The sequence below is a fragment of the Papio anubis genome, chromosome 3 (genome assembly GCF_008728515.1).
Source record: "Papio anubis isolate 15944 chromosome 3, Panubis1.0, whole genome shotgun sequence".
Taxonomy (NCBI): Eukaryota; Metazoa; Chordata; class Mammalia; order Primates; family Cercopithecidae; genus Papio; species Papio anubis.
Genome location: NC_044978.1, coordinates 41,359,681 through 41,373,594, shown reverse-complemented (window position 1 = coordinate 41,373,594; position 13,914 = coordinate 41,359,681). Strand labels below are relative to the sequence as shown.

Here is a 13,914-nt window from a genome sequence, read left to right as displayed (position 1 = left end):
TGTATGTGCTGGGAATGTGTGTTCTGCTTTTGAGTGGAGTGTCATTTAGGTGAAGGACATGCCGATTGGATTAAGTTGGTTGATATTTTTGTTCAAATCTTCTGTATCCTGATTTTTCTACTTGTTACTGAAACAGAGAGGTATTTAAATCTCTGATTATAGTTGTGTATTTGCCCATTTCTCCTTGTAGTTCTGCCAGTTTTTCCTTGGAGTGTTTTGGGGCTCTCTCATTAGATCTATTAACATTTAGTATTGTTTTGGCTTCAAGACGAGTTGACACTTTGTCAATATGAAGTGGCCTTCTTTATTCCTGGCAACATTCTTGGCTTTGCATATGTTAAAAAATTTTGTTTGTGCGTCTTTGATTTTTAAAAAAAATTTGAAGCAGAATGTCTGAGTTACAGGATTGTAACCTCTTAAAAGTTCTTAATATCTTGCGAGATTACCCTCCAGAAAGGCTGTACAGACTGACACTTGTCTAGGTATTCTTTAAGTGTTTATAAAGCTAGTTGCTCTGGTCTTTTATAATTTTAAGATATGTAGCAAGGTGGACTGAACTGTAGCATTCTGTTGATCACAGGATAAAATAAACTACCTTATGTAACTTGTTTTGTAGACTATGAAAATGCTGTGTATATTTTTAAAGTTGTCATCAATTTTATTTCATCTCTCATAGGCATAAAGATAAATTCTTATTTTTGTAATATATTTAAGCAGAGAGGATTTGAGTTTGTTTAATGTTTTCTATGTATTTTTTGTGGAATCTTCAGCTAATATCTTAGGGATGATGTTTCAAAATTGTTTGCTTACATTTGATTAGATAGTAAGTATGTTTGGCTTTAAATACATTAATGTGTAGAAGGAAGTCTTATATATCAAACCAGATATTCACAAAGGTACTGTCCGAGATTAGATATGAAATACTGTATGCTTAGGTCTAGTAGGGATTTGTGGCTGCTTAGGCTTTGTTAGTGCTTGGTGTCAACAGCAGTTGATAAAGTGATCTGTTCGATTTATGTATCTTTTTTGATATGTAAAGATATTCCCTAGGGAAGTTTTACACATTAATTAAGAAATGCATAACAAATTTGACATCTTTTCATAAAAAAACTCAAAAGTGACTTGTTTGGATTTATTTGATAATTCTGAGCTGTTCTTTTCACACAGGAGCCTTCCAGAGCCTCTCATGACCTATGAGTTACACGGAGATTTCATTGTTCCAGCCAGTAAGTATTATGTAAAGGTCATAGGAACAGTTTTGTAGTTGGTAGGGAGCATAAACTAAAAATTTTCATATGAAAAATTCAACTTGTTGTTACTGCAATTTGTGTTAAAAATAGAAATCACTTTAAATGATGTTTGGTCCCTCCCCCTATCATTAGAAGGTGACTAAAAGGGACAGTATATTCATTCATTTGTTCACATGCATTAATTATTTCCTACTATGTTACTGGATATGTAAAGCCAAGACAGGATTCTTGTCTCCATGAGACAATTCCATAGCAAGTACCGGGCCTTACTTACTCCTCATTATACTAGAAAATGTACAATAATGGCATGAGCAAAATGCTGAGGGAACACAGAAGTATTTAACTTGTGAAAGGTTGGGGAGATGAGAAAATTTGGAAAGATTAGTAGTTTGGAGATGGCTTCACATAGAGAGATACTCAGATCTAAATTACAGACAGAAGGAATATTATGAGATAATGCCAGAACCCCAAACAGTATTTGATGCAGAGTGACTAGTATGCGATCAAATGTTAAATGAAAAAGGCCTATAGTTGGTGGAATTTTGTGATTGATTTTTTTGTGAGTCATACTCATTTGAGGTTTTCTTGTTTTCTGTTATATGGCTCACTTTTTATATTTGACGCGTGTTGTTTAATCATCATAGTCTTCTGAAGTACACTGGTGTTAGGTATTTAATAGTGAAGGAAATGAAGGTTGATACATGTTAAGTAACTTGCCAGATTATAGGGAACCTTATTTAAAATTCAGAACCCTAGTTCCACGAGTTAAAACCTGCAGTATTGGTTTTTACAGGTGCACTGACAGTAGCTGTAATTGTATTTTCATTTCCTTTTATTTTCTCCTCTTGGATGTATTCCATAGTTTAATCTGTTGAAAAACTTAGAGCATTCCCATTGGGACCAATGTTACTGCTGCCTGAACATTGCTTTAAATGTTACCTTCTTGTGAGGTCCCTGGTCCAGCCAGTGTAAAGGTTCCTTCTGTGTTGCAGGAAGAAGTAGTGTGTAGGCCCCATTAGACTCTACATAGAAAACAGGCTTTTTCAAAAACTGGGTTCTATTCACTTCTGTTTTCACATGGGGAGAGGATTTTTTTAAAAAGAGAATTTGTGAGATCGAGGGAGTGGGGGAAAGTTTTCTCGGCAAAAACTCAAGTAAATGCTTAGTTGTTTTGATTTCTTCCCTGTGGCATTTTTGGCAAACTGGGGAAAGAGAAATTAAACTTAATTGGAGGACAGTTGTTTCATGTTGTTTGCCTTGGAGACTGGAAACAGCAGAAGAGTGCCAATTTTAATCTAGAATCCTTTGAGAATTAGAGAAAGATAAAGTGATTATGGAATACGGTTTTAAATGACCACAATCATTAGTATTATCATCATGCCCCTTTACTGATGGCAGTGTTTTTGAAATTTGAATATCAGTGTGTTTTACCAAATGAAGAAGTTCCTAAGAGCTAGGAGCTTACATCTTATGAGGTAATAAAATCTGTGATGGTAGAAAATAAGTTTAAAGAGTTTGTTGAAGGCATCTTTGAGCAGAGTGGTGAAAAGGATTGTAGAAATGCAGACAAGATCATCACCTGTTGGACCAGTACCTTGTGTTTTGCTTCCTGACTTTGTGGGAATGCTGCGATAGTCTTCACAGCGATTTGGATAACAGGACGGTCAGTGTTTCTACTGTAATCACTGCCATGGATTTGCACCTAAGTGCCGTTATGGTTGGAATGGGACCTGTAGTAACTTGATTTAATGAGAAAAAGTACATGTATTAAATAGGTGTATTTTAGGGGCCAACGTTTCCAATGTAGACTTCAAGTTTTTATTTTAATCTCTTGAGTACCCTTCTCTGCACTCATTGCCTCTTTTAGAGAGTGTGGGAACAGATCTTCCTGATCTTTTGCATATGGACTTTTAAGTATCAAATGAAATAGTTACAGAAATCAGGTGGCCAAAATTCGTCTCCCCTTTTGAATGCTGTTGGAAAATCAGGATTGTGGTTAAGCTGTAATTTTCTGTGAACAGTGAGACAGCTTACCTTGTTTTTGCTCGTGTCTGTTAGCTGAACTGACTGCTAAAATTACAAAGCATCAGCAGTCTTTGTTACCACCTCTCACACCAGCTTGAAAACTAATTTTTGATTCTTCTCAGTCATGTGCAGTGGTTTCCATCTGTTCTGTGGCGATGAGATAGTCTCTTCTCTTCTGCCCTCCCTGCTGAGAGTTCTCAAGGTTTCTCTTGGTCCCATCATTTTCTCTCATCAGTTTCTTTCCTGTAGTTTCCTGTCGTGAACCTCCGTGTTAATTTCTAGGGTTCATGATACAAATATAAATTTCATTTCTATTTTGTCACCACAAAAGGCACATTTGTTTTATGTTCCTTGTTCTAAAAAAAAGCAACTTACTTCTGTCAAAGATTGACTGCATTGGAAAAGTTAAAAAATTTTTTTCTTTGAGAAAATTAAGAGTTAATGTAACTTTCTCCATTAGCTGAATTCCAAACTAAACTTATAAAAGGAACCAAGTAGACGATCCATCTTGGGGGAGACTATAATGGACTTTGGACATGGAAATTTGTAAGACGAAAAGGCAGTTAACTGGTCCATGAGGAATACAAAAGATTGTGTCCACTACAGGAAGGCTAGCAGGCAGGCGTCTAGCTGAATGTCTTACTGCGTGATGTGTGTTACCTTTGAGAACGTTGTGTAAGCCATGATCTGTGTGTCAGCCTTTTGGCCTCAAAGTCCTTGCTGTATCATGTTGATAAGAGTGGACTCATGCCTCAGGGTTGGAGTCATGGTGCTTAGTACGAGAATGACAACTAAAGGCTGAATGCCTGTTGCATCAGAAGAAAAAACTCTTCACTGTCACTTAAACCAAAACACTCATGTTGCTATGTTCTGTGTGCTTTCTTCCTGTAATCAAGTTACTTGGGAAGCAAAATCATTACCACAAAGATCTTTGGTTATTTATCATGAGAAGCATAACTATAATCGGATCCAAGACATTGGTGTTTGCCTAACCAGAATGTTCTATCCTTTTTGATAAACCTACCTGGGAAGCAAGACAAAAATCATGTGATTCTTGCTGGGGAAGGGCTCAGGAACCCAGGAATTAAGGGAACTGAATGCTTAGTGGCATGCCTCGCTCTTAGCCTGATGTATTCATTTCACAGTAGATGCGAACGCCACAGGAGAAATGCAACACTTGATGTCTGTTGACTGAAGCCCTTTATCCCTTGGGAAGTGCTTGGATGGTTACTGCTAATGCCTTTCTAAAATTACAGTATCATTGACTTTTGACATTTCAATATTGAAATAATTTAGCATTTATCTGCCTTGTGTCTTTGATAAGCTCTACAATCACATCTTTTTCAGTTTCTGTTAGTTGGCACAGCATCATAAGCAGATGGACATTACAGTGTGGTAGATGCTGATTTGTAGTTACACAATTAAAATGCCTTTTCCACTACAGTAAGCTCCTAATTCCCTGGCATATTTCAGGAATTTGGTATTATGATTAATTTAGTATTCTAGTTTTTTTTTTTTTTTTTTTAAAGGTAAGCTGGCTGTTCATTCTTTGTCAATCACTAGCAATTAAAATAAAATAAATTGTGTTAGCATAAGCAACTTTAGATGACTTATCTTCAAAAACTTTTTGGAGTACCTTTAAGGTATTATGTTGTAGCTACATAGAAATACTTGCTAATAGAAAGCTCTGATTAATTTCAAAACAAAATAGAGAAAAAAATGGTTTTATTTTAAAAGCCTAGAGTATATTTTTTGAAGAAGAAGAAGAAGAGGGAAAAAGACTTGGCAGGAATGGATGTGTGATTTTAAAATAGATGAGGACGGGCTAGCAGGAGAGGCACTGAAGATAGTGAAAGGTTTTGACTCTATTTTTCAAAATCAATTTCACTATTTTGAGAAATGAAGAATGTAATTCATAGAGTGTGGGAAACTTTCTCTAGCTTGTGTTTCTAAATAATGAATCCTAAAATATTTAAACTAGGTTGTCACTGGAAAAAGATCATTATTAATGGCAAGATAGACTCACAAGTAGTAGTAGGTTTTTAGTGCAAAGTTTTCCAAAGTTTTTAATTTTTGCAATGTAACATTCTTATCCTCAGTGGTTATTCCTTTGGAATTTCGACTATTTTGCAGAGTCTCTGCTTTAATTCTATTTTTAAAAATCAAAGCTGTGAACAGAAATTGTTACACTGTTTTTATTTTTGCCAGTGTTGATTAATATCTTGGTTTTTATACCAGATTAAGAACTGGGTTATAATTTATTACCTAATCCTTTAGACAGTTGTGTTTTTGTTTTCAGTGATTGTGTTCTTTACGTGCCTTTTAATTTCTTAGCCTTTTTACATCCTTTCTCTTTAGCAACAACTGTCTCAGTGTTTTCTATTGTAAAGTATCATTTCTCATTCTCAAACACTTATTAGGGGTGTAAACTGGAACAACCTTATCTTTACAAACATTGGAAACAATCTAAGTGTTCATAAAATCGATGGTAAGGTGCTCCATTTAATGATACTGAAAAATGTCCATGATATATTAAATAAAATAAAATAAGTTGTTTAGGCATTTCATTACAAAAAAAAAGGAAGGAAAACTCTGCAGGATTTATACTTAAAATTTACCAGTTTATTTTAGAATGAGATTTATTATGGGTAGCTTTAAGTGAACTTTTTGTTGAAATATAACATAGGCTCAAATCAGTATACAGCTTAATGAATTTTCATGCATAATCAGCCCCAGATCAAGCAATCAAACATCATCAGAAGCCCTTTCTCATGCCCATGTGGTCATTATCCACTCCCTTGAAGTGTGATCACTCTCCTGACATTCTAGGTTGGGGCTGCAGCATTTGAACTTTATGTAAATGGAATCAGAGTATATTCTTCTGTAGCTGGTTTCTTTTACTCATTTTGTGAGAGTCATCCATGTTGTGTGAAATATTCCTTCGTTTTCATTGCATTCTGTTTGAAGAAGCCACAATAGATTTATCTCTTCTACTGTTAATGAACATTTGGGTGGTTTCCAGTTTTGGGCTAATAGAACGCTGCTGTGAATATAGGAGTATGTGTCTTTTAATGCGTGTTTATGTGCATTTTTCCTGGTTATATACCTATGAGTGGAATTTTTGGGTTGGTCATAGGGTATGTGTTTGTTCAGCTTTAGTAGATAACTGCCGAACAGTTCTCCAGAGTGGTTGAACCCTTTAATGACTCCCATCTAGTTAGCATATGGAAGTTTCAGTTGCCTCATGTCCTTGCCAAAGCTTAGTATTCATTTAAAGCCATTCTGGCAGGTGAATATTACTCTTTCATTGTGGTTTTAATTTCTGTTTCACCGTTACAGGTTTATTCTGTTTTCATAGGTTTTTCACAGGAATAAATCTTTTGTGAAATTCCTGCCCCAGTCTTTTGCCCATTTGTCTGTTAGATTGTCTCTTTTTTCCCTGATTGGTTTGTAGTTCTTTCTAATCTGATTGCATGCTGTTTCTCATATATATATATTTCAGATACTTAGTACTTTATACTAAGGTCATTTTCTCTGTGTTGTCCAAGATTTTAGTATTACAAGTATTTAATTTTTGTCATAAGGAAAAAAACTATTATCCTTTGGAAAAAAAAAATGTCCCTTTCTTGATCTGCTTTACCTCTCTTTCCCATTCTCTTGTTTTTTACTTTCTGAGCAAGTGTTCTGAACTCCCACTCTTCACCCCTTCTCCAGCAGCTCCCTCTTTGTTTAACCCCCTCATTTTAGTAGAAAGGGGCTCTCAGTTGATAAACCTGGTGATACCCAGGGCCCTTCTCCCAGTCTTTCCATTCCTTGACCTCTCCTTAACTCTCGAGTCCACTGGCTGTGCCCAGCCTTTGCAGGTTTCTTCTCAGTTGCCTTCCTGATGACATCAAAGCTCCCTGATCCTCCCACCTCCTCCTCCTCCTCCTCCTTGGTTGCATTGCCTGCTTGTCTTAGCCCTTGACTTCACGTCTCCCTGTACCTCTTTGGAGCCCTTTTCCCCGCAGTGCCCTCAGTTAGCTTTCTGTAGAAGTTGGGCAGCTTTGTCCATGAGCTAGTGGTCACACCTCCTGGAGAACGTTTCTAGCCTTGATCTCTAAAGCCTCCTACTGTTTCCATCTACTGCTAGAGACCAGCCATTTGAATGTTACTTTCTCCATTCCCTCCACCATCATCTCCTTCCTCAAGACAGCTTTGGCTGCTATGTTTCTGTCTGTTGGTGGAATTGGCCCTGTTATCAGACAACCCAGATGTGAAACACTGCTCATCTCTGCCTTCTTCCTTCTGACCCACTGCTAGTCTGCTGCTGAAACCTGTCAGTTCTGCTTCTTCCATGGTAGTGCTCAAATAATAATAGTAACATGAACAACAACAGTAATAATGGCTAACAGTGATTGAGTGCCCACACGTGCCAGCCACTGAGGCTAAGTGCTTTGTGTATGTTATAGCATTGAATCTCATAATGGCCTCTTAAGATACTGTTTTCATTTTGCACATGAGGGAGCTGAGGCATAGAGAGGTTAGTTAGGTAATTTGTTCAAGACCACTCAGCTATCAGTTAGGAGCAGCGATTCCCAGGTGTAGTGACGGTCCTGACATACAATCTTTTGACTTTACGATGGGCTTACTGGGATGTCCCCCCATTGTAAATCATAGGGCATCTATACTTCTTTGTTCTACCTCCCTCTTTGTAGTTCTACCACCTACCTCACTCCCTTTATTTATTTATTTATTTATTTATTTATTTTGAGATGGAGTCTCTCGCTATCACCCAGGCTGGAGTGCAGTGGCGCTGCAACCTCTGCCTCCTAGGTTCAAGCAATTCTCCCACCTCAGTCTCCTGGGTAGCTAGGATTACAGGTGCGTGCCACCACACCTGGCTAGTTTTTGTATTTTTAGTAGAGATGGTCTCACCATGTTGGCCAGGCTGGTCTTGAACTCCTGACCTCAAGTGATCTGCCCACCTCGGCCTCCCAAAGTGCTGGGATTACAGGCATGAGCCACCATGCCTGGCCACCCCTCCTTTCATTTCTTATTTCTTGTCTCCCAAATAACTGTTCCCTCCTAACTAGTTCTTTTTCCCATTCTAATCCATCCTTTAAAAAAATATGAGGCATATCTTCCCCAAATTTAACTCTATTCATATCCCTTTCTTGTTTTATTTTCACTTGACTAATTTAGAAGCCAACAGTGAGACAACTTCTTCATATTGGCCTTTGCAGACCAGAGGTGGCCTCAGGCTACCTTTCGTAAGAGCTGTCTCCACACCGGCCCTGTGCTTTTTGTCATGCTATTTACTGAATCTGGAATGTTCCCCCTGCCTCTCAGTCCTGCCTTTCCTTGAACCCTTCCCCATTCTTCAGGACCCAAACTTCAAGGACTGTCCATTATGCGACCCTTCCTGAGCTTCCCTGGCCAGCCCTAAGTGAACCTCCGAAGCCATTTCTAACCTTCTTTTCTGTCAGCAGTAAAGTTAGAACCTAATTCTCTTTTGTTGCTTCTTTGACACCTGTGAAAACTAGCAAAATCTTCAATAACAAACATTTTATTGATTTGATAGTTTTCCAATCAAGAACACAATAAAGGGAATTGGGGTACACTGTTAATAAGAGCCACGTATAATAATTCCAAAGTTTGGGGGTTAAGGGAATGGGTTAGTTTCCCAGGGCTCTTGGAACAAAGTACTACTATTAACCAAGTGGCTTCAAAGAATCGGCATTTATTCCGTCACAATTCTTAGAGACTGGTAGTCTGAAATCAAGATGTTGGGAGGGCCGTGCTCCCTCTGAAGGCCGTAGGAGGGATCCCTCCTTGCCACTCATAGCTTCTGGTGGTTGCTGGCAGTCTTTAGCATCCCTTGGCTTGTGGGTCCTTCATTCCAGCCTCTGCCTCTGCCTCTGCTGTGGCAGGACAACGTCCCCTGTGCTGTCTGTACATGGCCACTATCCCTCTCTTTGTTTTCTTATAAGGACACCAGTCATATTGGATGAAGAGGCCCCACCCTACTTCAGTTATGATCTCATCTGAACTGACATCTGCAACAGCTCTCTTCCCAAATAAGGTCGTGTATTAAGCACGCCTTTTTATTCTGATGTTTTGACATCCGGGGCCTCACTGACCTGAGGAAGCTGCCCCTCCCAGGGCTAGCCAATTCCTGGAGATATTAAACTTCTGCAGGCTTTTCACGTGGAATTCTCCAATCCAAAATCCCGTGACCCCCCTCCGCGCCAGCCTCCTCTGCGAGCCCTTACACTAGGCTGTATTCTCCTGCCCTTATGACTTCAGTCCCGAGTGCCAGCAACTAGGGACAGCCCTTGCAACGCAGTGCCCACTGAAGTAATTTAAACCAGCCAGTCCTTGACCTGCGCACCCTGCCTCGCCCATTCCTTCCTGCAGAAACTACAGTAGAGGCTTTGCCCACATTCCCCGTTCTCCCTCTGCTTCTTGATCGACGTTGGTGCTTCCCCACATGGCTCTGCACAACATGCCATGCCGTCTGTTTCTAGGGCTCTGTGAATCTAAACTTTTCCTGACAGTCATTTTCATGCATGCCTTAGCATACCTGATGACATTAAATCCCACGTACAGTTTAAAACAGCCACACTCTGAGTTCTAAGGGCTAGAACTTCAACATACTTTTTTGGGGGGCGGGGGAATCCAGTTCAACCTGTAACATGGAATAGGTTATTTGCTGATATTTTACTTGTATTCCATTGTGGTGTGACCCAGTGACTAGACCCCATCGAGTAAACGATGAACAGACATGAAACGCAGCATGTCGGAAGGAGAAGCTTAGCAGCTGTCCATTCTGTAATATAAACCAAGGGGAAGGCACCGATTGCAGCCACACTGACATTAGCTCATTAGGGGAGGCACGAGAAGATTCATTATAAGGGGAAAGATTTTTTTTTTTTCCTTTTAAAGATGGCAAAATATGTTTAATGCTCCATGTTTGATAATCTTGAACAGAGGAGCTGTTGTCATTGTTTGCTTGGGAAATATATTTGATTCTGAGTTCTCTACTAACTATTGCTTTCTTTTACTTTTTTTTTTTGGAAGAAAGCGGCAGCCCGGAATCTCGGGTTAATGCGATCCATTTCTTGGTACACAAACTGCCAGAGAAGAATAAAGAGATGTTGGACATTTTGGTGAAACACTTAACAAAGTAAGCCTCTTTTTCTTCCTTTTAACTTTCTTCACTTTGCTCTAGGTGCTGGGTCGTGCTCTGGGATTTGTGATGGGTGGAACTGGGGACCACACCTGGAAGGGCAGGCTGGATGTTTGACTCATTGTGTGTATTTTGGACAAGACTGTTGAAATATGCTTTCATGAAGTTGTATAATTATTTGCTTAACATCTCTGCCAGCAACTCAGGGTTTGATTTGAAGTGAAAGAGGAGAATGTTATACATTACCCTATACACAGATTCTGGAAATGTGAATATAAATTTGTTAGAATATTTAGCTTGGTTTCACACCTACCTAACTCTAAGTTTGAACATGTCCTTTAAGTTGGCTTAATTCAATAATGGGTAGTTATTTTATAGATTTCATTCTCTTTTCCTCCTCCTTTTAAAAGTCAGCAAAATCAAATCAGGGGAGAAATTATCCCTTTCTTTAAGTATAGAGATCTTTCTAACTGTAGAATTTTAGAGGTGAAAGGAAGCTGAAGAACGCTGTATTTTAGAACCTTTATTTTACATAGAAAGAAAATGAAGGTCAGAAGATACTGTGATTTGCCAAGGGTCCCACTGGTAGTTTAGCCATTTATTCATTTGGTCAACACATATTTAGTGAATGCCTTTTTTAGGTGCTGGTGGATACATAGTTGAATAAGATAGTCTAAGTCCCAACTTTCATGAAGCTTACTTTCTAAGGGGAAAATATGAAAACCAGATTACAAATGAAAATATAAAATAGCTTCAGATGATAAGTGGCAGAAACACAAAGCAGAGTAAGGGGACAGAATATATTGAGTGTGAGACTATAAAAATTGTTATTATGCAAAGGCTTTTTGAAGATGGTATCTTTGAGTTTAGACCTGAATAAAGTTGCAGGGCTGCTGAGAACAGTTGTCTAGGTGATTGACTGCACAATGATACTGGGCTGAAGGAGTGATTGTGGGTGCTCTGACCAAACTTTGCATGCTTTTACAAGGGGACTACGCAGTCTAGCATTCCTTGGAAGCAAAAGTATAATATTCTGGGGAAAGAGTGAGTTTTCTAAGAAGAGGGGAACAGTAAACTAAGGCTTTTGGGGGAAGCAAGCTTAGCACCTACAATTGGCCCTTTGTGAGTTCTGCATGGGCAGATTCAGCCAGCTGCTGATCAGAAATACAGTATTCCCTGTGGACTTGAGGGTTGATTTTTTTTTTTTTTTTTTTAATCCGTGGGTTTCCTGGGTTGACTGTAGGACTTGAACATCTGCAGATTTTGGTGTCTGCAGGGGTTCTGACATCAATTCTCAGGGGATACAGAGGGCCCACTGTACATGGAATTATTAAGAAAGCCATTGTGGTTAGAGTAGAGCACCAAAGAAAGGGAAGTAAAGGAGTAGGCAGCAGCGTCTGCATGGAGAGTTTCTCAGATCTGGTTATTTCAGAGGTAGATGTTGAGGACGGTTAAGTCTCTTGACCCCTTGCTTTTAAGGAAATACAGAGTTGCAGACTATTTACAGTCCACAATTTTTGCTCCTTTGGTTAAACAGATTCCTCCCCCCTTACCAATTTCAGCGTTTCAAATCACTCCAAGCAGAACCTGATGACCGTGGCAAACTTAGGAGTGGTGTTTGGACCAACTCTGATGAGGCCACAGGAAGAAACTGTCGCTGCCCTCATGGACTTGAAGTTTCAGAATATTGTTGTGGAAATCTTAATTGAAAACCATGAAAAGGTAAAATTCTTTTTTTTTTTTTTTTCTTTAAGAGATTTTGTTTTTGGCTTGTCGCCATGTACTACACAACGATCCTCTTAGATTTCCCTTTTCTCTCTCTCTGTTTTAAAAAAATTCTTTTATTCTCACTATGATGAACTTGGTTCTAAGAAGTTCTCACTGAGCTTCTATCTTCTGATGGAGTTCCATAAATGTGAAATTTATCTGGTCTTTTGTTATCTCACTGGTTTAATGAAGAAGCATTTAATCCAGATGCAAGTGAGTATCAAGGCAATTGTGAACTGTTTAGGACTTTTGTTGCTTTTATTCCCATCTTTGGATTTCTCACTCAAATTCCATGTGGCACAACAACTCTGTACTCTTGAGCAAGTTAGGGCTTTGCAACTTACAAGAGAAAATAAGGCAAATAAGGTTGAAAGGATGTGAGATGGGGCCAGAAGACCATGAGCATCATTGAGAGTAGGGGTTGAGGGGCAGCAAGGCCAGCCCCTGCTCTGCACCCGGGAAAGTTGCCTGCCTTCCAAAGAATCTTTCTGGTTACCCCTAGCTGTTGTGAATGGCACATAAAGGAGGAGAAGTTGGGGAAGGGTAAACTCTTCAAATAGGCTTAGGCATTGCATCTGGGCAGCAGGGAAGGGTACATATTCCTGGGGTGTGGTGGATGGGGTTGACTCAGGAGATCCACGTTGGGGTGAGCAGAAACTGCTTTAATATACTCTTCCCTCCCACCATACCCACTCGACATATTAACTACTAGAAATAAGTACTGTTCATGATTGTCACTTTGGGGTCACTTTCCCAAATTACTGTTATTTTCTCCTTGATTACATATTGTCTATGGCTACTCTTACAATACAACAAAAGAGTCTGGTAGTTACAAGAGACCAGATAGCCCGCAAGGCAAAACTATGTACTGTCTGGTCCTTTACAGAAAAGCCTTGCAGATCCCCCAATCTAGAGCAATAATTTTCAACCCTGAAAATCCACCTGAGGGACTCTTTTAAGTGGCTGCATAGCTGTGTGTATTCTGTTAAATTTTTGCCTTCCCAAGAATTCTGATAAGTAGCCAGCAAGAAGATCTGCTGATCTAGGGAGGAAGCGTCTCTTCTTAAGAACTTAGGAGAGGACTTCAGTCTGGAACACGAAAGAAGTTTTCATTAGTATTTGAGAACGTTTTGTTCATAAGAGTTAAAACATTTCTCATTTTAATAAACAAATGAGTGACCAAGCATTCTGAGAGCATGGCATTTGTTGATGTTAGAGCTGGCCCATGCCAGTTTGTGTTTGAATTCAGAGTTGCAAGGAGCTGGTGTCTATTCAGTTTAACTGGGCTTCATTTATAAGTAAGGGTGAGATAATCTATGGGGGAACATATGGAAAAAATGGTTTCAGGATGCTCTTGGAGTGCTGTTCTCAATTAGGACCACTTTGAGGGCCTGCCTCTCTCCCGCTGTCTCAAGCCCCCTCAAAGTAAAGCTTCCACTTATTAAGAAAAATGATGATGGTGACTCATAGCTGAAAGTGTACCTTTATTTTTATAAGGATGTAAATATAGTTTTTAAAAACACTTATTCTTTAGGGCAGTACTTTTCAATCTTCTTGAGATCACAGACCACTGAGAAGCTGACAAAAGTTATTAACCCTTTTGTTAGTAACCCAGATAAATGCACATAAATCCTTCTTTCCCCTTAATTGTTTTCACAATTTCAGTGGGCTCACCTGCATTCCTGAATCTGTGGACTGTAG

At 39.1% G+C, this 13,914-nt stretch overlaps 1 protein-coding gene across 4 annotated transcripts in view; it reads left to right on the top strand.

Annotated features, from left to right (window-relative positions):
• ARHGAP10 (Rho GTPase activating protein 10) overlaps positions 1 to 13,914 on the top strand; it is a 332,652-nt gene that overhangs the window by 217,372 nt on the left and 101,366 nt on the right. For all 4 annotated transcript variants that reach the window (XM_021938123.2, XM_009207677.4, XM_003899252.5 and 1 more), the window contains 3 exons: positions 1,168 to 1,226; positions 10,338 to 10,443; positions 12,009 to 12,168. In XM_021938123.2, coding sequence (XP_021793815.1) covers positions 1,168 to 1,226; positions 10,338 to 10,443; positions 12,009 to 12,168 — 325 coding nt within the window. The remainder of the gene's footprint in view (positions 1 to 1,167; positions 1,227 to 10,337; positions 10,444 to 12,008; positions 12,169 to 13,914) is intronic.